Source organism: Myotis brandtii, unplaced genomic scaffold, assembly GCF_000412655.1.
Source record: "Myotis brandtii unplaced genomic scaffold, ASM41265v1 scaffold847, whole genome shotgun sequence".
Classification (NCBI taxonomy): Eukaryota; Metazoa; Chordata; class Mammalia; order Chiroptera; family Vespertilionidae; genus Myotis; species Myotis brandtii.
This window is the reverse complement of record NW_005371441.1, coordinates 999,630-1,020,344: the sequence shown is the minus strand read 5'-3', so window position 1 is coordinate 1,020,344 and position 20,715 is coordinate 999,630. Positions and strand designations below refer to the sequence as shown.

Below are 20,715 nucleotides of genomic sequence, written 5' to 3'. Positions count from 1 at the left end.
TATGTAATATTTTATTTATTATTATGATTGTGTCAGTGCTGGGGGCTGGAAGTCTGAGATCAAGGTGTGGGCAGGATTGGTTCTCCTGAGACCTCCCTCCGTAGCTTGTAGATGGCTGCCTTCTCTTTGTGTCTTCCCACAGTCTTCCTTCTGTAGCCATCTGTGTCCAAATCTCCTCTTCTTGCAAGGACACCAGTCACATTGGATCAAGGACCTCTTTTTAACTTAATTACCTCTTTAAAGACCCTCATCTCCAATTATTTTTTTTAATCTTCACCCAAGGATATTTTTTCCATTGACTTTTAGAGAGAATGAAAGGGAGAGGGAGAGACAGAGAGAAACATTGATGTGAGAGAGACACATTGATTGGTTGCCTCCTGATCAGGACCTGCAACCGAGGTACGTGCCCTTGACCGGAATCGAACCCGGGACCCTTCAGTCCGCAGGCCAACGCTCTATCCACTGAGCCAAACCAGCTAGGGCCCATCTCCAAATTTAGTCACATTTTCAGGTATTGGGGCTAGGGCTTCAAAATATGAATTGGCATGGACCCAGTTCACCCCATGACCAAGCCTCCGAAGCATTTCTTTGGCCTGTGTGCCAATGTCCCAGTCCCGGGGCCTTCTCAGCGGCCCTGGGTGCCTCTGGCTGGGGATCCTTGCCAGGGCGCTGTGCGAGCAGCGTGATTGCATCTGTGGCTACCCAACCACACCGAGCAACTGAAAATCCCCCAGGGGGCCAGGCGTCCTCAACACGATTTCCTGACAGATAAGGCGCAGAGGGAGCGTAGTTCATTTGCCCTCAGTAACCTGACAGCCAGCCAGGCTGCCCAGAAAACGCCTGATGGATGCTTTTTCTCTTTAGCTCATGCCGGTGGGGCTCTGCCAGGAGAAAGCCGGGGGCAAGACCCTTGCCAGGGGCCTGGCTGGCACAGCATGGAGCACTCCAGCAAGATGGAGTTTTTCCAGAAGCTAGGCTACGACCGGGAGGATGTGGTCCGGGTACTGGCCAAGCTGGGCCAGGACGCCCTGGTCAACGACGTGCTGCAGGAGCTGATCCAGACCGGCAGCCGCCCCGGGGCCCACCAGAGCAGTGCTGCACCCCTGCTGGTCCCCAGGGGCTCCTGTGGGACCCCGGACTCCATCCAGCGCGGGCTGGGGGCCGATCCCGAGGAGGAGTGCGGTGACCCAGCCAGCTCCTTGAGACCTATCGTGATCGACGGCAGCAACGTGGCCATGAGGTAGCTTTCTTCATTCTGTAGCAGGGGGGACGGGTGGGGTGGAGAACTGTCCCTCTGTTCAGTGGTTTGGTCCAAACAATGTAGGGCCCATGGATGGGGCTTTGAATCCTTTTCCATCGCTTAGTAGCTGTGTGGCCTTAAGTAAGTCACTTACCCTCTCTGAGCCTCGCTTTTTCCACCTGTAATGTTGGTATGAAACCACCCTAGAAGGGAGCTGCACGAGATGCTGAGGACAGTACCTGGCACGCAGCAAGGGTTCAACAGTTGGCTGCTCTTGTCACATTAATCCCGAGAGAGCCCTCTTGTGAGGAAGGCTGTGGGTGATTGGGGACGAGCGGCCTGTTGTCGGGAGTCTGTCCCGCACCAGTTGTGTGATTCTGGGAAAGCCATGTTTCTCGTTTCCTCTTCTGCTTCCCTCGAGGGTGTGAGAATCACATGGGAAGATGAACTTGAACTTCGTTGGAAGCCCTCTGCTGGGGCTATGGGGTGGGGTGTGGTTCCCTAGCTCCGTGTGAGAGGTGAGCTCATGGCCCCAGGCTGCAGACATGGTAGTTAATGTCTGGGTATTGGCACCTTCCCGTGTTTCGGTGATGAGAGCAACAGGCCCCGCCTTGTTGTTTTTCCTGGTGAGGCCGAGTTCAGCTGTGAGAGAATCTCTGCAGCCTCCCTCACACTCCCCGCTGGGCTGGGTGAGGAGGAGGCCTTGCCCACACAAGTGCATTATCCTACGGCTTGGCTTGGTGACAGCGGGGCAAAGGGCAGAGCCATAGGAAATCAGTCCCTCACAGCTGCAAATAGACAGGCTTCCCTTTTCCAAAGCTGAGCTGCGGGAGGGGATGGAGAAGAACTGTGTTAGCAGCAGCACTGGAGGTGGCAGCCTCGCCCTTTGGCTGACAGGCCGAGTGGGGACTTGGTCTCCCTTGGCATTTGGAACTGCAGGACCCAAGGTTGGAATGGATCAACCCAAGGTGATCAGGCCTCAGGGGCTGCTCCTACATGCCCTGCCTGGTGTGTGTGAGTCAAGCTGTAGCCGGAGGGGTCTTCCGAGGCTCGATTAGATCAGAGAGGGTAACGGAGCCCTTTCTCCAGGGCTCAGGGGCTGGTCCTCGGGGTCGGTTACATTCTCCTGCAGGCTCCCAGCGAGCCTGTGAAATCCTGTTTAACGCAAGATCTCTGGGGGAGTTATGGGATTTTTAGGAATCCAGTAGGTTCTGAGGGTCCTAGAAAGAAAGTCTAAGGGGTGGTGAGAGGGGACCCTGGCCTCCTTCTGATCAGGCCCCGCTCCCTCTGGGCATCAATAGAAATACAAGATGATGTCACTTACATCGCAGACCTCTCCAGGCGGAAGGTTTTGTGAGCTCTGAGAGTCCAGATCAAAGGAGCAGAACGTCTGTGGGACACAGAGTACTTCAGGTGCCGCAGGCAAGTGCAGGCACCTCTCTCTGGGGACGGACGTGTCTTAGGAATTGTTCTGATAGGGGGGTGGTGGAGGGTTTTCTTTAGATGAAAGTCTCTGTTACTGCCTGGAATTCAAATTGGAACCGCATCCTCTGTTTGCACATGACCATGATGTGTCCTGGCTGCATCCATTTAGTCCCACCCTAGGCCCTCCCGTTGTGGCAGTTTAATCCCTTCAAGCTCAGTCTGCGAGTTACAAATGCAAACCACCTCTCAGGCTATCAATTAAAATGTGTCAGACACGTGCTGCCTGAAAATCACCCCAGTGAACCGGAACACATGCATCTGTGTGTGTTCTCAGCGTGTGTACGTACGTGTATGCACACACACAGGTCTACACATGCACACACATCCCCGACTCCCTGCAGCTCACTAGCTAGGAAACAAAGGTCACATTGCACAGCCACCCCCCGACAGGTGGGACTTGACCTGGTCTAAGGCAAGTCGGGGGGAGAGTGGGGTCTGAGGTGCAGCTCCCTCTCCTACAATAACGCCGAGTGTGTCCTCCAACCAGGCTTTCAGCAGGACTAGGCCCAGGCCCTGGCAGATCCTCAGGACGGATCCCAGCGCGGGGCTCGCCCTTCAGAGGGAACGGATGGCTGAAACCCCACGCGGTGTCTAGTTATTATCTTTTGACCTCAAAACTCAGTTAACCTCAGAAACATGGTTTCTCAAAATTCTCCTTTGAAGAGGTTTTATAGTATTGCAGACCTTGTCATTCTGTGTGTGTGTGTGTGTGTGTTTTAGTTACCTAAATAGAAATCTGTATTTTAAAACATATTACTTATTTATTTTTTTAAAGCTGTAGGTTTTATAAATATACTAGAGGCCCAATGCATGAAAATTCATGCAAGAGTAGGCCTTCCTTCCCCCGGCTGCCGGCACCGGCTTACCTCCGGCACTGGGGACCCTGGCTTCCCTCCTCCAGCCACCCGCAGGCACCCAGCACCCGGGACTGGCTTCCCTCTGGCCCCAGCTTGGTCAGGAAGGATATCCAGAATGACATCTGGAAGACGTCTGGTCTAATTAGCATATTACCCTTTTATTATTATGGATATATAAATATATTTCAGAGAAAAAGGAAGAGGGAGAGAAAGATAGAAACATCAATGATAAGAGAGAATTTTTGATCGGACTAGAAGCCCACTACACAAAGATTCGTGCAATAGGCCTTTCTTCCCCGGCTGCCGGCACCGGTTTTCCTCTGGCACCTGGGACCCAGGCCTTTGGTCTGGCCACAGTGGAGAAGCCAAGCCTCTTCAGTCTTCAGTCTTCAGTCTTCAGTCTTCACTCCAGCCGGAGCTGCCAGTCTTTGCTCCATGCCTGCATATGCAAATTAACCGCCATCTTTGTTGGGTTAATTTGCATAGTCATCCTGATTGGCTGGTGGGCGTAGCAGAGTGACACCAATTTGCACTCTTTTATTAGTGTAGATGCCTCCTGCATACCCGCTACTGGGGATCAAGCCTGCAACCTGGGCATGCGCCCTGACTAGGAATCAAATCATGACCTCCTAGTCCATAGGCCAATGCTCAACCACTGAGCCATGCTGGCTGGCCCCAAGTGCTTTTTTTTTTTTTTCCCCTCAAGTGTTTTTTAAAAAAGTGGGAATGTATTTGCTCAAAGCACATGAGAGCCTGGCCTCTTTTACAAAACACAGACTGTCCTCAAGTTATTTAAATAGATCCACACCACCTTTCATCTCCTCTTTGTAACAGCAAAGGGAGTCCATTGGCTCTTACAAGCAGAACTGATGGCCTCATTCGCATTTCGTAAGTGATAGGTCAACTTCAATGAGAGTTCTAAGTTGCAATGTCAGGAGTGCATAAGGTGGAACCTGAGAAGCCAGACCTCATGCTTGCCCCATCGTTTTGTATTTCATGTAGAAAACCAGGAGGTCCCTGTGATGTTGGAAAACTCTGTACCTATGCTGTCCATTGGGTCGCCACTTGTCGTTTGTGGCTACCTGGCACCTGAAATGTGGCTGCTGTGACCAAGTAGCTGAATTTTAATTTTTTGCATTAGTTTGAACTGAAGTGCAAATAGCCTCCTGTGGTGAGTGCCTACTGCGCAGCTCCAGCCTTTCATCTTCCCAGTTATGTGACCTTGGTGGGAATCACCTCTTTTGAGTCCTTTTTATACAATTAAGAGGTTAGACTAAATGATAATCTTAACTGGTTTAACTGGTTTTTCATCGCTAACATTCTAAGATTCAGGGTGATTCTTTTTTAAAAATATATATATATTTTATTGATTTTTTATGGAGAGGAAGGGGAGGGATAGAGAGTTAGAAACATCGATGAGAGAGAAACATCGATCAGCTGCCTCCTGCACACTCCCTTACTAGAGATGTGCCCACAACCAAGGTAAATCGAACCTGGGACCCTTGAGTCTGCAGGCCGACGCTCTAGCCACTGAGCCAAACCGGCTAGGACAGGGTGATTCTTTTATGCATGGCTTGAAAAGAAATGAATGCTTTTTTATAAATAAAGGAAGTTTTCTTCTTTGGCAGAGGTTCAGAGAAAGTAAGTAACTTGCCCAAGGTCACAGAGCATGACGTGCCGGGCTCTGGATTCCATGCTCTTGCCAAAGCCCTATGTTTCCTCCAGCACCAGGTACCTCTGCCTTTCCCCATGTCCAGTCTTGGAAAGGGTCTCAGGGTGGGAGACCCTGACCCCAAGGTGTTTATCCTGGGCCAGGGCCTCCCCAGGTGAGCCCGGACTTGGACTTGTCCACTGCAGACAGGATGTGCTAAGCACCTCCCCAGGGGCCCAGGTGCTTCCTGCAGGACTGGTGCCCGGGACGCTTCTGCTGCTGTTGCCAACCTTCAGAGGGCCTCAGGGCGCCGAGGTACATGGCTTGTGGCTCTCTTGCAGACTGACAAGTCCAATCCCCACACCTCTAGGGGGTGTATATGTGTATGTGTGTGTGTGTGTGTGTGTGTTTGTGTGTGTGTGTGAGAGAGAGAGAGAGGGCGATGTGAGTTGAATGCCTGAGTCACTATATACCTGGCCTTTAGAAAAATGCCCGGCAGGTTTTAAAAAGAAGGCCGCTTTCATTGAAAGCAGATGGAAAGCTGCCCGTGGTGATTGGGAGGAACTCACGTGACAACCGCCACAGGCGGCAAGCTCGCTCTGTAGGCAAATTTAGCAGAGGCGTGATTTGAAGGACTTGAGCTTGGGGGAAATCCACCTGATAATTTCACATCCTCTTACTGCCCCAGGCAAGGGTTTCATTTGACTGTGCCCTCATTTGGGGGTGCAGGGCTTTTGGTTTGAGGTGCTGCTGCTGGTGTGTTTAAGCTGTTAGACACCTCAGCAGAATCTGGCTTCTTCTGGAGGAAGGCATCTTCAGCGACAGGGCCCAGGTCTCGGTCAGGCCCCTGTCAGTGGGTTCCCACCGCCGGGGGCAATTCCCTCTGACCAACCCTGGCCTGCGGTTCCCACCTAAGTCTGCATGCACCCTCCTCCCATTGGTAAGATGGGGGTGCTCCAAGCAGCCCCCTGCCTCTCCCTCTTCCTTCAGACCTGAGCCGGGGTGATCCCTGGGTGAGAAGGGTTGTAACTCCAGGTTCAGAGTGTTTACAACTTAACCCCAAATACCGAACAGTCCAACAGTGGTGCCCTTCCCATGTTACACCGCAAGGCCTGTGCTGTGAGCCGCTCACTTCTGCAGACTTCGGTGTCCCAGTTAGATGGTCCTGTCCCTGTTCCTGGCTACATGCTAACTGTGGCTGCCTCATGCACGGCTGTCATGTAGGCAAAATTTGTCTCAGGCACCAGCCCATTTCCCCTTCCCACCCTCCCTCTATTCAAAACCTGCCCCTCCTGTTTCCTCTTCTCGGGGCCTGGCTGTCAGCGTGGTGCCTGAGAAACTGGCCCACAGCGTCCAGTCATAAGCACCAAGACCCCTCCCCAGTGCAAGATGTTCGCAGCGAGTAACTCGGGCTCCACAGGAGCTGCGGTCTGGATCTCAGGGCCGGGGAGGACCAGGGATAAATGGAATAAATGGAGACAGGGAGGGAGCGTTTGCAGCCCAGTAAAGGAGGCTCTGAGATCCGCCAGATCAGCGAGCGGGCACACTGTTCTGCTTGTTTCCTCAAGGGTAAAACGGGACGAAGGTCACTTCCTCAAGGGCTCGTTGTCACAATTAGATGCGGTTCCCGTGCAATGTGGCCTGGCACACTGGGCTCTCCACGAATATTAAAAGTGAGCTCCAAGAAGCAGGGTGAGGCCTGCCTCACCCCCACTCTCGAGCCCCAGCACAGAGCCTCACTGAAGCCGATGCTCATGCACTGATGATGAGTGGGTGGATGAAGCACAAGCGGAGGGTGCCTTTGGTTGGGTGCTGTTCTCTGTAGGTGGGAAGTGGGCTCCCGGGGTGACCATGAGCTTCCTTGCTTGACTGGGGCCTCTGCTGGCTCCTCTTAGAGACAGAACCCCATGTGAGGAGCTGGCTCCTGCTATGGCATCAATCCTGCGATTGCCCAGAGCTTTCTGTGGCCAGAAATAGGGCAGCCATGGTGGCATTTTGAGGTTGGTAAACAAATGTGGCCAGGATGGAAACACAGGCCATCTTCACATCTCAGAAGAGACCAAGGCTTATGAGGGGAGGTTGGAGCGGGTGTGTGGGAGTCAGTCCTGCAAAGCAATAGACCTGAATGAGGGTCTTCTGTTCCTCAGAGGCAAGCTTGGGGGTCTGGGGGGGGGGCCTGGGGTTCAACTCAGACTCCTCTGTGAACGACCCCTCCTCATTCTCCCTCCATCTCCTTTCTTTTCTCAACTTCCACTGGGAGGAAGGGGCTAGCTTTCCACTTCCTCTTCTTCTTGATTATTTTAACCAGACAGCTTCACTGATATTTTCTCCGGACGGTTTGCATAAGCCACACAGCTTGGCTGCAGTGGCCGAAGGGCTATTTTCTCTAACCTGGAAGACACCACAGATCGGGGTGCCAGGCCTGGTTCCTGGTTGTCACTGGAGCTAAAGGAACTGAGAGTTCTGAGCCTCCACAAAGGGCAACTTCCTACTGGTGATATTCATGTTTCCAAGCACGCCCGTTTCCTCTTTACAAACCTGAACCTATCCTCATCCCCTCCAAGAAGATAGCAGGAGAGGCCTGGGACCAGAGAAAGCACCATCGTGTCACCCTTGTCTGGACACGGGGCACTTCTCAGGCCTGGCCTCTCAGGGGAGGTGTGCGTGTCATGGTGACCCCTGGCTCCCCAGGAACCTAGCCCTGCCTCCTATCTTCTACGACTCTCCCCTTTGCTCACTCCACATGCTCCAGTCACACTCTCCCTTTTTGGTCCCCAAACATGCCACGTCTTCCCTGTATCCGGGTCTTTCCAGCCAACCCTTCACTCTGCCTGGTTGCTCCTCCTGGAGCTAAAGGAACTGAGAGTTCTGAGCCTCCACAAAGGGCAACTTCCAATACTGGTGATTCATGTTTCCAAGCACGCCCGTTTCCTCTTTACAAACCTGACTGGAGCTAAAGGAACTGAGAGTTCTGAGCCTCCACAAGGGGCGACTTCCAATACTGGTGATTCAAGCACACCCATTTCCTCTTTACAAACCCGGACCTATCCTCATCCCCTCCAAGAAGATAGCAGGAGAGGCCTGGGACCAGAGAAAGCACCATCGTGTCACCCTTGTCTGGACACGGGGCACTTCTCAGGCCTGGCCTCTCAGGGGAGGTGTGCGTGTCATGGTGACCCCTGGCTCCCCAGGAACCTAGCCCTGCCTCCTATCTTCTACGACTCTCCCCTTTGCTCACTCCACATGCTCCAGTCACACTCTCCCTTTTTGGTCCCCAAACATGCCACGTCTTCCCTGTATCCGGGTCTTTCCAGCCAACCCTTCCCTCTGCCTGGTTGCTCCTCTCCAGCTCCTCAAAAGACCGTTCTTCCCAGTCATTTACTTATTCAACACGTTTTATTAAGTCCTTACCAATTATCAGGCACTGTGCTAGGCGCTGGGAATTCAATGGGGACCAGAAGATTTAGAGAAGGGAAGACCTGGTTCATCCCTCATCTTACCAATGGAAGGGTGTATGCAGACTCAGGCTGGAACCCAAGGCCAGGAAGGAGAAGTCTAATACTGTGAGGCCTCATACTCAGGATCTGACAGAGTTCAGAGGCCAGGGGATGTTTTCCTGAGGAAGCAGAGATAAAGCTGAGACCTGAGGGAGGAGGGGACTGGCCGAGAGGAGAGGAATGGCTGGCGAGTGGCTCTGTGGTGAGAGGGGAGGAAGGTGCATATGCAGGACAATAGCTGAAGGCGGTGCAGATGGCTGAGCCGGAAGCAGGGAACACAGAGTGATCTCACCTCGAAGCCAGGCGTACACGGGGCACTTCTCAGGCCTGGCCTCTCAGGGGAGGTGTGCGTGTCATGGTGACCCCTGGCTCCCCAGGAACCTAGCCCTGCCTCCTATCTTCTACGACTCTCCCCTTTGCTCACTCTACATGCTCCAGTCACATTCTCCCTTTTTGGTCCCCAAACATGCCATGTCTTCCCTGTATCCGGGTCTTTCCAGCCAACCCTTCCCTCTGCCTGGTTGCTCCTCTCCAGCTCCTCAAAAGACCGTTCTTCCCAGTCATTTACTTATTCAACACGTTTTATTAAGTCCTTACCAATTATCAGGCACTGTGCTAGGCGCTGGGAATTCAATGGGAACCAGAAGATTTAGAGAAGGGAAGACCTTCATCCCTCCCAATGGAAGGGTGTATGCAGACTCAGGCTGGAACCCAAGGCCAGGAAGGAGAAGGTCTAATATGTGAGGCCTCATACTCAGGATCTGACAGAGTTCAGAGGCCAGGGGATGCTTTCCTGAGGAAGCAGAGATAAAGCTGAGACCTGAGGGAGGAGGGGACTGGCCGAGAGGAGAGGAATGGCTGGCGAGCGGCTCTGTGGTGGGGGGGGAGGAAGGTGCATGGGCAGGACAATGGCTGAAAGAGGTGCAGGTGGCTGAGCCGGAAGCAGGTAGCACAGAGTGATCTCACCTCGAAGCCAGGCGGGTCCCATCACAACTAAGTCTAATTGGTTTGCATTCCCAGTATCTCAAATCTGTCTACGTATCTCCTCTCCAGCAAAACACTGCTGACCTTCATTGACTAAGCCTGAGGGTTGTTTTCGGCCTCATTGGTCCCTCGCAGCAGCATTCGGCTGCCTCCTTCCCATGGCCTCCACCATGCGGCTGTCTTCTGGTTCACATCCTTTCTATCTTCTGTAGGACTGTCCTCCTCTGCCTGTAACCAGCTGTTGAGTTCCAGACTTCCTCTAGCTCCAGCTCTAGGCCTCTCTCTCTCTCCCCAGGCAATCAGGCAATTCTCTCCATGCGGTGGCTCCTCTGCTGCTTAAATACAGATGACCCGCACATTTCACCCCCCAGACCTCTCTTCCAAACCCTAGCTACTTACTTAACTTTTCACTGTGAGGTCACAAATCCTCCTCCAACTTAGTATATGTCCATGACCAAACTCGTGATCTTTCCCTCTAAGCTCTGTATTCCTCCAGAGTTCCCTGTCTCTGCAAAAAGCCAGTCATACAAGCCAGAGATCTGAAGTGTCCTCAATGCTTTCTTCTCTCTATCACCCTCTATCCGATCACCATGTTTTGGAGATTTTACCTTTTAAATAGCTCTCAAGTTCACCTACTCTTCTTTATGCATCAATATCTGCTCGGTCAAAATAACCATCCATTTTGCCTTGATGACTATAATAGCTTCTTAACTGGTACCCAACACCCACTCTTGCTCCCTTCCAATTTAATGTCCTCTGTGCTGCCAGATTGAACTTCCACATACATCAGATCACATCATATCACAACACATATACCCCAAGTCTTAAACCCTTTTATGACTTCTCATTCCTCTTAGGAGCGAGAAGAATCTTCATTAAAGCTTGCAAGGCTCGGCCTGTTCTTGAGCCTCTTCTCACACCACCCTGTTTTTCCTGCCACCATTGATGTCTTTGACTTTGGTGGAATTTATGGGGAACATTGGCCTCCTTGCTTAGACCTGGGAAGCCTAATAACATAGTTACAGCCCACTCTTAGGGTGAGAGTATTCTGCAGATGACTACTCCCATCAAGGTTATGTTGATCTTTATTAGCTTCAGTTAATAGGAGAATCTGGTCTATTAATCCTGGGAATGCACACGTCTTGGAGCCTGAGACCTTCTACAAACTATCAGAAGCTACGTGGTTCCAGTGAAGAGTCATATTTTGTGCAAAGAATGAACTATATTTTTAAAATGTAGATTTGTCTGATTCCCTCTGATTATGAGACTGCGGGAAATCACTCTTTAGAAACCCTTTCTGTGTCTCTACAGATTCTTTGTTTTCCCATTGTAGCCATGGAAATAAAGAAGTCTTCTCTTGCCGGGGAATCCAGCTGGCTGTGGACTGGTTCAGGGAAAGAGGACACACCTACATCAAAGTTTTTGTCCCATCCTGGAGGAAGGACCCCCCGAGAGCCGACACCCCCATCAGAGGTATGCTGGCGCCGAGGCGTGCTCACAGGTCCTCTGCACTGTCCTCAGGAGTCCTGCTGCTATTGTTTGCAGGCAGTGATCTACGGAGCTGTTTGTCTGATGAAGCCTTCCTGAGCTCCATGCAGGCTCTGACTGAGTGCTCACTGCCATGGCCCTGACACCTGGCACTGAGTAGGTGCTCACTATGCAGTTGTTGGAGACATGAATGAACAAATTACTTCATCTTTTAGTGTGAATGATTAAGTGCCAAAAATAATTGTGTTTTACAACTTTTAACACTCTGCAGAAAGATTGGATCTGCATCCCACCCCTCATAGAATGTAGGATCTGAGAGAGACTTTCATTCAGTCTGGTGATATTTATTTATTGAGTCCCTAGTCCAGTCTCTTCATAAACACACACACACACACACACACACACACACACACACACACACACACACCACAAAAACACAACAACATATGTTCTGACTTAAAAATAAATGACACTGGGACCCAGGGAATTCTTCATTTTTAATTCTTATATAGGTTTATTTTAAGCTACAAAAACAGGGCTTTGTTTTTGTTTGGCTTTCTTATAACAAAAAGTCAAATGCTAAGCTATTGGCCTTGATTCAGCCAAGTTGATGGTAGGGCTGACCTCCTGGTGATTCTGGGAGATTTCTTTGACTTTGTCTTCCAGCCTTTTCCCCAAAAGCTTTTGTTTTTAATTCTATCAATTACCAATTGCTTCTACTTCTCTTAATTAAGGATTCTCTCCTTAATTTTTAAATAAAGTGCTATTCTTGCCTTAGGGATGCAGTATCTCTTTTTACTATTTCTGTAATAATTCTTTACTATTTCTATAGACTGTCACAAATTTTCTTCAGTTCCATAAATCATATTTATTTTTTCCTGTGGTCAGCTCTCTTTGTCTCTCTCTCTCTCTCTCTCTCTCTCTCTCTCTCTCTCTCGTGTGTTAGGTCTTTTCAAAAGTCTGGTGATCCTTTGGTTGTCAGTTTTTATCTATATAATAAAAACCTAAGTGATTGTTACGATGGAACAACCAGAACAACCAGTCGCTATGATGCCCACTGACCAGCAGGGGGCAGACACTCAACGCCAGAGCTGCCCCCTGGTGGTCAGTGCACTCCCACAGGGGGAGCGCCACTCAGCAAGAAGTCAGGCTCACAGCTGGTGAGCGCAGCAGCGGTGGCGGGAGCCTCTCTCGCCTCTGCAGCAGCACTGAGGAGCAGCGAGCTGAGTGGTAAGGAGCAGTGAGCAGGTGGATGGTAAGGAGCGATCCCGGACTGCGAGAGAGATGTCCGCCTGCCGGCTTAGGCCTGATCCCCAGCAGGTGGACATCCCCCGAGGGGTCCCGGTCTGCGAGAGCCCTGGCTGAGGGACCTCCCCCCCACCCCCAGTGTATGAATTTCATGCACTGGGCCTCTAGTTTGTGAATAAAAAACCAGATTGGTTAAATAATGATCTATCTATATAAATATCTATGTGATTGCTACAGGCTTTCTCTCTTAGTATGTGGATCTTTCCCTGACAGGCTGGGCTGACCTCAGGTGGTGATGGGCAGATTTCACCCAGCATACCCTGCAGAGCAGGCAGGCAGCTGGGCCACAATGGTGATGGTCTTACTCTAGTGCAGTGGTTCTCACCTTGGCTGCACATTAGAATCACCTGGGAATCTTTTTAAAATCCTAATTTCTGGGCCTCATCCTCCGGAAATTCTGTTTCTTTGTTACTAATGGGCCACAACATTAGTAACAAAGAAACAGAATTTCCGGAGGATGAGGCCCAGAAATTAGGATTTTAAAAAGATTCCCAGGTGATTCTAATGTGCAGCCAAGGTGAGAAACACTGCTCTAGGAGGTCAAAGGCCACATGGGAACTTCCTCTTCCTAGCTGGGCTTCATTTTCCTTTTGCTTAGGCATAGGGAAAGGGTGGATGCAGCTGCCCTATGCGTAGCCCTTTGTTAGCCATCCTGACTTCCCTCCCTCTCCACATGCCTGGAGCTCCACCTGCACTCAGCCTTCTGTGCACATCCTGGCCTGTGGCTCCCTCTGCACATTTTACATCAGTGTGATCCAGTCTGCTTTCTGTCTTCCTAAAATCTGTCCAAATCCTGGGTTTGCCGGTGTCCCCAAGAACACTTTTAATGTGATTGGGGATCCCCTCCCCTGTTGTACTTCTTTGCTGACATTTCAATGGGATTATGAGACAGAGGGGCATAACCACTTGTGTGCAGCTCTCCGTCATGAACTGGCTACCCCATATTATTCTTTATGATCTGAACGTGGAGAATGGTGGCTTTCAGCAGTTGTGTAATATTTAAATCGAGTCTGGGTAAAGCGTAGGGAAATCATTTTGGGGTAGGGAAGGAATTTTTAAACAAGTCACACACGTGCAAATGTGTGGGAGAAAGGCTCATAAATTTGACTATATTAAAATAAGAGCCTGTGTTCATTAGTGGATACCACAGAACAATACAATGAAAAGAGCAGCCTCAAACTGGGAGAGGCTCTACATCACTGTTCCTGATAAAGGACTACTGTCCAGAATCTATAGAGAATGTCTCCAAATTAATAAGACAAAGAACCAATAGAAAGATGAAGCAAAATGCATAATAGGTCTTTCACAGAAAACATAAATGGCCAATAAACATATGAAAAGATGCTCAATCTCATTAGTAACTAGAGAAATGTAAAATAAAGCCACCACAAGAAGCCACTTTATGCCCACCAAATTGACAAAAATTCAAAAGCCTGAAAATGCCTAGTGTTGACAAGGTTGCCTTAGTGCTGTGCTGGGTTGTTGGGTAGTAACTTGATATACCCACTTTGGAAAACAATTTGGCACTTTTTTTTCTATATAATTTTACTTTATTTTTACAAAATAATTAGTAACTTGGCACTATTTTGTAAAGCACTTTTTCCTGCAACTCAACCATATCACTCCTGGAGATACACTCTAGAGAAACCCTTGCATTTCTGCACCCAGAGGCTCACGTGCGAAGCTGACAGCAGTGACCATGTCACCATGGCCAAACCTCACCAACACAATGTTAAATGAAGACAGCACGTTGCACAAGAATATGTACAGTTGAATCCACTGGTGTAAAGTCTAGAGGTTCATAATCACATGGAAAATAGTCCTTTTGGGGGATACATATATATGCATTTTTGAAAAGTGAAAGCAAGGGAATTCTAAACACAAAGTTTTAAAGATTGGGTTATCTTAAGGGGGACAGAGAGAGATGCCAACCAGGAGGGGCAAGGGGGACCTCAAAAGCACGGGCCGTGTTCTCTTTCTCAGGGAGTGCCTCATACACGGCATTTAAAGAAATGATTCTTTGTACTCTATATGCAACATGTGCATCTTTTTAAGTCTGGAAACTATGTTATAGAGCAGTGGTTCTCAACCTTCCTAATGCCGCGACCCTTTAATACAGTTCCTCATGTTGTGGTGACCCCCAACCATAAAATTATTTTCGCTGCTACTTCATAACTGTGATTTTGCTAGTGTTATGAATCGTAATGTAAATATCTGATATGCAGGATGTATTTGCATTGTTACAAATTGAACATAATTAAAGCATAGTGATTAATCACAAAAACAATATGTAACTATATATGTATTTTCCGATGGTCTTAGGTGACCCCTGTGAAAGGGTCGTTCGACCCCCAAAGGGGTCGCGACCTACAGGTTGAGAACCGCTGTTATAGAGGAAAGGACTTCAACTTGAGAGAAACACCAGGTGAAGCACACGCTAATGCTCTTCCAAGTTTGGAGCAACTGGTTTGTGTAGAAGGGGTTTGCTTTGCATGTATGTTTCCAAAGTCAGAACTAAGGTCAAAGAGTTGACCTTCTAGGACGTGGAATTCCGCTCCCCGTGAGACCTTGTGACATTTGTACACGCTCACCTCCTTGCCAGTGCTGCGAGTATCCAGTCGGTTCACAGACACGCAGAGGCAGGAGGAGCTATTATCTTCCTTTTATAAAGGCTAACACTGAGGTTCAAAGAGGGGAGAGGTGCCCAAGCGCTGGAGCTAAGGCCAGAGCCCAGGCTGTAGATTCTGAATCCTGGACTCTCCTCTTGACATTCTTGTGGCCCTCAGAGCTGTCACTTACGCGATGCTCCATCCTGAAGGTGCCCCAGCAGGTTCCTGTGTCTGCACAGTGGCTCTCCGCTACGGGCCCAGGCAGCAGCCTTTGAGGGGGATGCCAGGATCCTAGTAGCTCCGAAGGCATTGCCAGGATTCCAGTTGTAATGTGAATGTCTTTCTCCTGTAAAGGCCTCTTGTGTCTAAAGTGACTCTCTTCTGTTGGGTACCGTACTCTGGACTCCTCATGACTCAGGCAGACAGAAGCCAAGAGCCCCTTGACCTGGGCAGCTGCCTTATTCTGCTCCAGACCTCCCAGATCTTCTGATGTGCTGGGCCAGAGGGCGGGGGAGGCGGGAGTTGGCTCAGAGGGGACCCCTGAGTTGTCAAATGTGCTCCGTGATCTCAGGATGATCTTAGGGGGGAGGGAGTCATTCTGAGAAAGCCGCCACATGCCGTCCCCCGTCCCTGTGGCCCCCAGAGCAGCATGTGCTGGAGGAGCTGGAGCGCCAGGCGGTGCTCGTGTACACCCCGTCTCGCAAGGTGAATGGCAAGCGCGTGGTCTGCTACGACGACCGCTACATCGTGAAGGTGGCCTACGAGCGGGACGGCGTCATCGTCTCCAATGACAACTACCGCGACCTGCAGAGCGAGAACCCCGAGTGGAAGTGGTTCATTGAGCAGAGGCTGCTCATGTTCTCCTTTGTCAACGACCGGTACGTGGTGGCCGAGGGGGCCTGGCACGGGTGGGTTGGGGTGACGGGAAGAAAACCACTCCCACTGGCCTAGGCCCCGCGGGGTTTGAGGTCCCAGGACACCAGGCCACAAGCAAGGACACCAGGCCTGGAGACAGCCGATCTGAGGCACCCTCTCTGCTCCCACAGCAGCACGGTCTCTCTGTGCTTCTGGGACTCCTCTCTTCTGTGACCCGCTTTCTCCAACAGGGCTGTTTTGCCCCTGCTATCCATGACCTTGTCCATGACCTTTCTGTTCCCGTGTCCACATCTAGCAGACCCGGCAGAGAGCCATTCAGCAGGTGGGCCAAGCATGGGCTTGGAGCACCATACAGTTGTGTTTTTCTCTTTAAAGAATGTAACACTTTTAATTAGAGCACTAAAATGGTCATGGGGGAGGGGGGATCTGGACTTTGTTCTACTTCCTTTCACTGTTTTCACCTTTTCGTTGTTGTTCTTTTGAATCACATGGGGGAGTGGGCAGCATCTTCCACCATCTTGGAACTGACTCTGTCTCAATGCCTCTTGGTTGAAATTTTCCAGAGAATCTGCTTGGTTCATCTATCCCCCGGGCCGGTTCCTCTGGGTCAGGTCCATCTTAGACTAACCAGCTACACGAGGGTCACAAGGCACCAACCCATGAGCAGGTGCTGGTTAGCGAGGGCCCCTAGACCGAGCTTAGCTGGGGAGGAAGCGGTGTCTGGTCCTCAGCCCATGTGCTCAGGCATGCCGAGAGCACAGGCGAGGGAGGCGCCTGGCAATGTGGGTGTGGGTCTGAGACTAGCATAGGGCAAGGCAGTGTGGGGAGGGCACCGCGGGCCGGGACTTCACTCCCCCTTCAGTTTCTGTCCAGGCAATGACAGCTCAGGCCTCATTCTGGGCTCCCCAGCTGGCTTTTAGGAATGTGGTTTGAGACAAGCCCCCAGCTCTGTGAAGGCAGGCGCTGCATCTTACGTGCCTTGGCTCCCGCCATAGGCGCTCAGTAGCTCGCTGTAGAGGAGTGAGGGAGTGGCTGCAGTCTGGGAAGGGAGAATGGGGAGAGAGGAGGCAATATGTCAGCTGGCCGGGCCACTTGCACATGGCAGAGCAGTCCCTGACCCTGAAGCCGGGGAGGTAGTGTGGTGTGGTGGGAAGGTCTGGGACTTTGAGAGGCAGGAGGTATATATTTTAAATATATTTTTATTGATTTCAGAGAGGAAGGGAAAGGGAGAGAGAGAGACAGACGCATCGATGATGGGAGAGAAGCATTGATTGGCTGCCTCCTGCACATCCCCCGTGCGGGGATTGAACCTGCAACCCAGACATGTGCCCTTGACTGGAATTGGCCTGCGGACTGAAGGGTCCCAGGAGGTGAGGTTTTAAACGGAAGCTGTGCGATTTACAGAGCGTGTGTCCTGGGGAAATCACTCAGTTTCATTCAGCTGAACGTTCTTTACCTTGAATTAATGTACTTGGATTAATCAGATTTATATCTGAGATGGTTGTGAGGACGGGAGAGAATTGTACCCTGTTATTCTCAGGACAGGCCAGGACACAGTGCCGCCAGGGGACGCTGTTGCCTCCACTACCGCCTGGCACAGCCACAGAGGTGGAGGACCCTCCTCAGGCCAGGACACAGTGCCGCCAGGGGACGCTGTTGCCCCCACTACCGCCTGGCACAGAGGTGGAGGACCCTCCCGAGCCCCAGGGCAGATGCTGGCAGCAGCTCCCTGCAGTAGCCCCCCTGGTCACTTCCACATACGCAAGGCCAGCGGCTCCTCTCTCCGGCCCAGGCCTGGAGGAATCTGGCAAGTCTGGGCACTGTGGGTTCCAGAAAAGCCTCCCTGAGGTCTGACGGATCATGGCTGCCTCTGGCCTGGTGACAGCCCGGGGCCCGGGCCAAGTTTTTTTGGACACACGGGCCTCTGCTGAGGGTCTGCCAGAAGGCTGCCTGGCTGCCAGAGGCAGGGCCTGCCCGCCGCCTGTGGGCGAGGATGCCCACCCCAGTGCCCTGGGCACGTCCGTAGGGCCCTCTTGGCCCAGCTAGCAGCTGCGAGGCCGGGAGAGAGCAGGAGGTGAAGCCTTTGGGAACTTTTAATAACCGCAGTGGGCCGCTCCCTGGATTCTTGGTCAGGGCCCAGCTCTGAGAAGCCGGCTGTGTAGCTGGGATCTGAGCTGCGGACGCTGCCCAGGGATCGCCCAGCTCCGGGCCGGCCTGGTGGACGTGGTCTGCAGGATGGGACCTCAGCATGACCCTTGACTCTTAGGGGACACAAACGTGTAAATACAGGCTCTCTGTTCAGAACCCACAGCCCCTCCAGCGGAGCCTTTCTGTGGCTTGGAAGTGTCTCCTGGGAACAGAAGTATTCATATAAAACACTGGATGGCGCTAAACCAGGGGAGTTTTCCTTCTCAGGAATGTTGTTTTCCCCTTTGAGCTGTTAGCACCCTGAGGTTGCGTTCCCTTCCTTGTTAGACTTAATGCCAGGGGGAGGGAAGGGGCAGGTGCGGGGCAGGGTGGGGCAGAGAACATGGCCTGGGTCAGGCAGTCCCGGGAGCTGAGACCAAACCCACCCAGAAGCCCGGCTTGGCAGAGGAGGAGTGTGCAGCCCGCACCTGGGATCCGCAGCTTTGCTGACTCGCCCACGGGTGTTCCAAACTCGCTGTTCACGTTAATGCCAGGCTGTGGGGGTAGCTGCAGAAATGGGATCTGAGCCTCAAGGACTCAGAGGACCAGGGCTGTTTGGAGCCCCACGGAGGTCTCTAACTTTCTCTGTTGAGGGCAGGGGAAGGCAGCTCAGAGCCGCTTTCAGAGTAGCGTTGGAGGGGGTCGAGAGCAATTGTGCTTCAATTTGAGTGGATAAAAATCACCCAGGGCCTTGTTAAAATGCAGGTTCCCGAGCAACTTGAGATTCGGATTGAGCGCGTCTGGTAGGAAGCCAGGGACCTGCATTTGGAAAGGAGTTGCTAGGTGGTTCTGGTCCCGCTGGCATGAACCTCAGCAGGAGAGACTCTTGGAGGTGGCCCAGGGGCTGCTCTCCAGGGATCCGAACTGTGCTCTGCACGCGCGCAGGGCGAGAACGGGCTGTGCTGCTTCCACACCCTGTGCCACCTGTGGGTGTGGGAAGAGTGCTGGCTGGTGAATCTGGCCCAGGCCATGCCAGGGGCTGCCACCCTCCTGCTGGGCGCTCGCCATGCAGGTGGCATTGTTGAGTCCCTGTTGGTCTTGCAGTGGCCCCTCTGTGCTTGCTTTCCAGGTTCATGCCTCCTGACGACCCCCTGGGCCGCCGGGGACCCACCCTGAGCAACTTCCTGAGCAGGAAGCCAAAGCCCCCGGAGCCCTCCTGGCAGCACTGCCCATACGGTGGGTGACACCCCGCGCCCCCCGGGCCCAGTGCCGGGCTTTGCGTCTCGATGGCAGTGTCCTGACGGGTTATTGTAGGGATGAACTGACACCTGGGCTGCCTGTTGCATGGGAGTATTTTGGGGGGTGGATGCCGGGGTCACACCTAGGACAGAGCTGGTCCCGGAAGCAGGGAGGCTTTGTGTCCCCCAGGCTCCCCTTTATCAGTCCCTTCACCTGGCACCTGGCAGGCTGTCTCCCATCCTGCCCGTCATCCCCCACCCCTGGGCCCTTATGGCCGTTAGTCAATGCTGTCATTAAGAGGTAGGGATTCTGGCTCAGTGGTTGAGCTTCAACCCACGCACCATGAGGTCATTGGTTCAATTCCCCGTCAGGGCACATACGGCTTGATCCCCAGTACAGCATGTGCAGGAGGCAGCCAATTGATGTTCCTCTCTCATGGATGATTCTATATCTCTCCCTTCTCCTTCTCCCCTCCTTTCTCTAAAAATCAGTAAAAAAAATTAAACAATAAGATTTAAAAAAAGAGTTAGGGATTTTATCCGGAGCCCTCCAGGGCGTCAGCCTCCTAGGCAGCGTCCACTAACTTGCTTGGAAAGTTATCCCATGTCCCCAGGCCTTGGTTTGCGCTCCCATAGAAGTTCAGGTGACAGGGAGAGTCATTTCATGTTAGAATGAAGGTGACACACAGGCAGGTTGATGCATTCTGCTCCCTTTCACTCTCAAAGGTGCCCAGGTTGTGATGATAAAATTTAAATTATTTGATCACCTGTTAGGACACCATGTAGGGAGAGGGCAATGGTTAACACAGGAATGTGGGCAAGAGGAGGAAACTGAGGCAGCCCTGGAGGTGCATCCTATGCCACAAGTACCCACTGTCCACCCACTCCCGAAACCCCCTATCCACAGGGTTCCCGGGAAAATGGAGACTGAGGTCCATGAGTGGAGAGATTTGGTCTCACTCCCTGGCCAAAGGGAGCTCCCAGGTGGACACCCTCCTGGGTGACACCCTCCTGGCTGACACGGGGGTTATTGTGCCCAGTGCCTCTACCCCAGGGAGGCGGGTGCTGCGCCCTGCGCATCCCTCCTGCGCTCCGGGCCACTCCACCCCACCTGGTCCTGCCCCATCCAGCTAACTGCTTCCTGGGCGCTTTCCGTTAACAACATCCCAGGAGAAAGGCGAGGGGCAGGCACTGCCCACCGCACCCGGCACACAGCCTCTCCCGCCCGCCCGAGGTCTCACCCTGCGTCCTCTCGCCCCCCTGCCCCTTCCAGGCAAGAAATGCACCTACGGCATCAAGTGCAAGTTCTACCACCCGGAGAGGCCGCACCACACGCAGCTGGCGGTGGCCGACGA

The 20,715-nt window shown here is 52.1% G+C and overlaps 1 protein-coding gene across 1 annotated transcript in view; it reads left to right on the top strand.

Annotated features, from left to right (window-relative positions):
* Nucleotides 1–20,713, top strand: part of ZC3H12D (zinc finger CCCH-type containing 12D) — a gene marked incomplete at its 3' end in the record, with an annotated part of 26,815 nt that extends 6,102 nt beyond the window's left edge. Inside the window, exons 2-6 of the mRNA XM_014532120.1 lie at nt 865–1,240; nt 11,048–11,187; nt 15,763–15,997; nt 19,252–19,358; nt 20,634–20,713. Coding sequence (XP_014387606.1) covers nt 936–1,240; nt 11,048–11,187; nt 15,763–15,997; nt 19,252–19,358; nt 20,634–20,713 — 867 coding nt within the window. The remainder of the gene's footprint in view (nt 1–864; nt 1,241–11,047; nt 11,188–15,762; nt 15,998–19,251; nt 19,359–20,633) is intronic.
* Between the last annotated feature and the right edge of the window lie 2 nt (nt 20,714–20,715).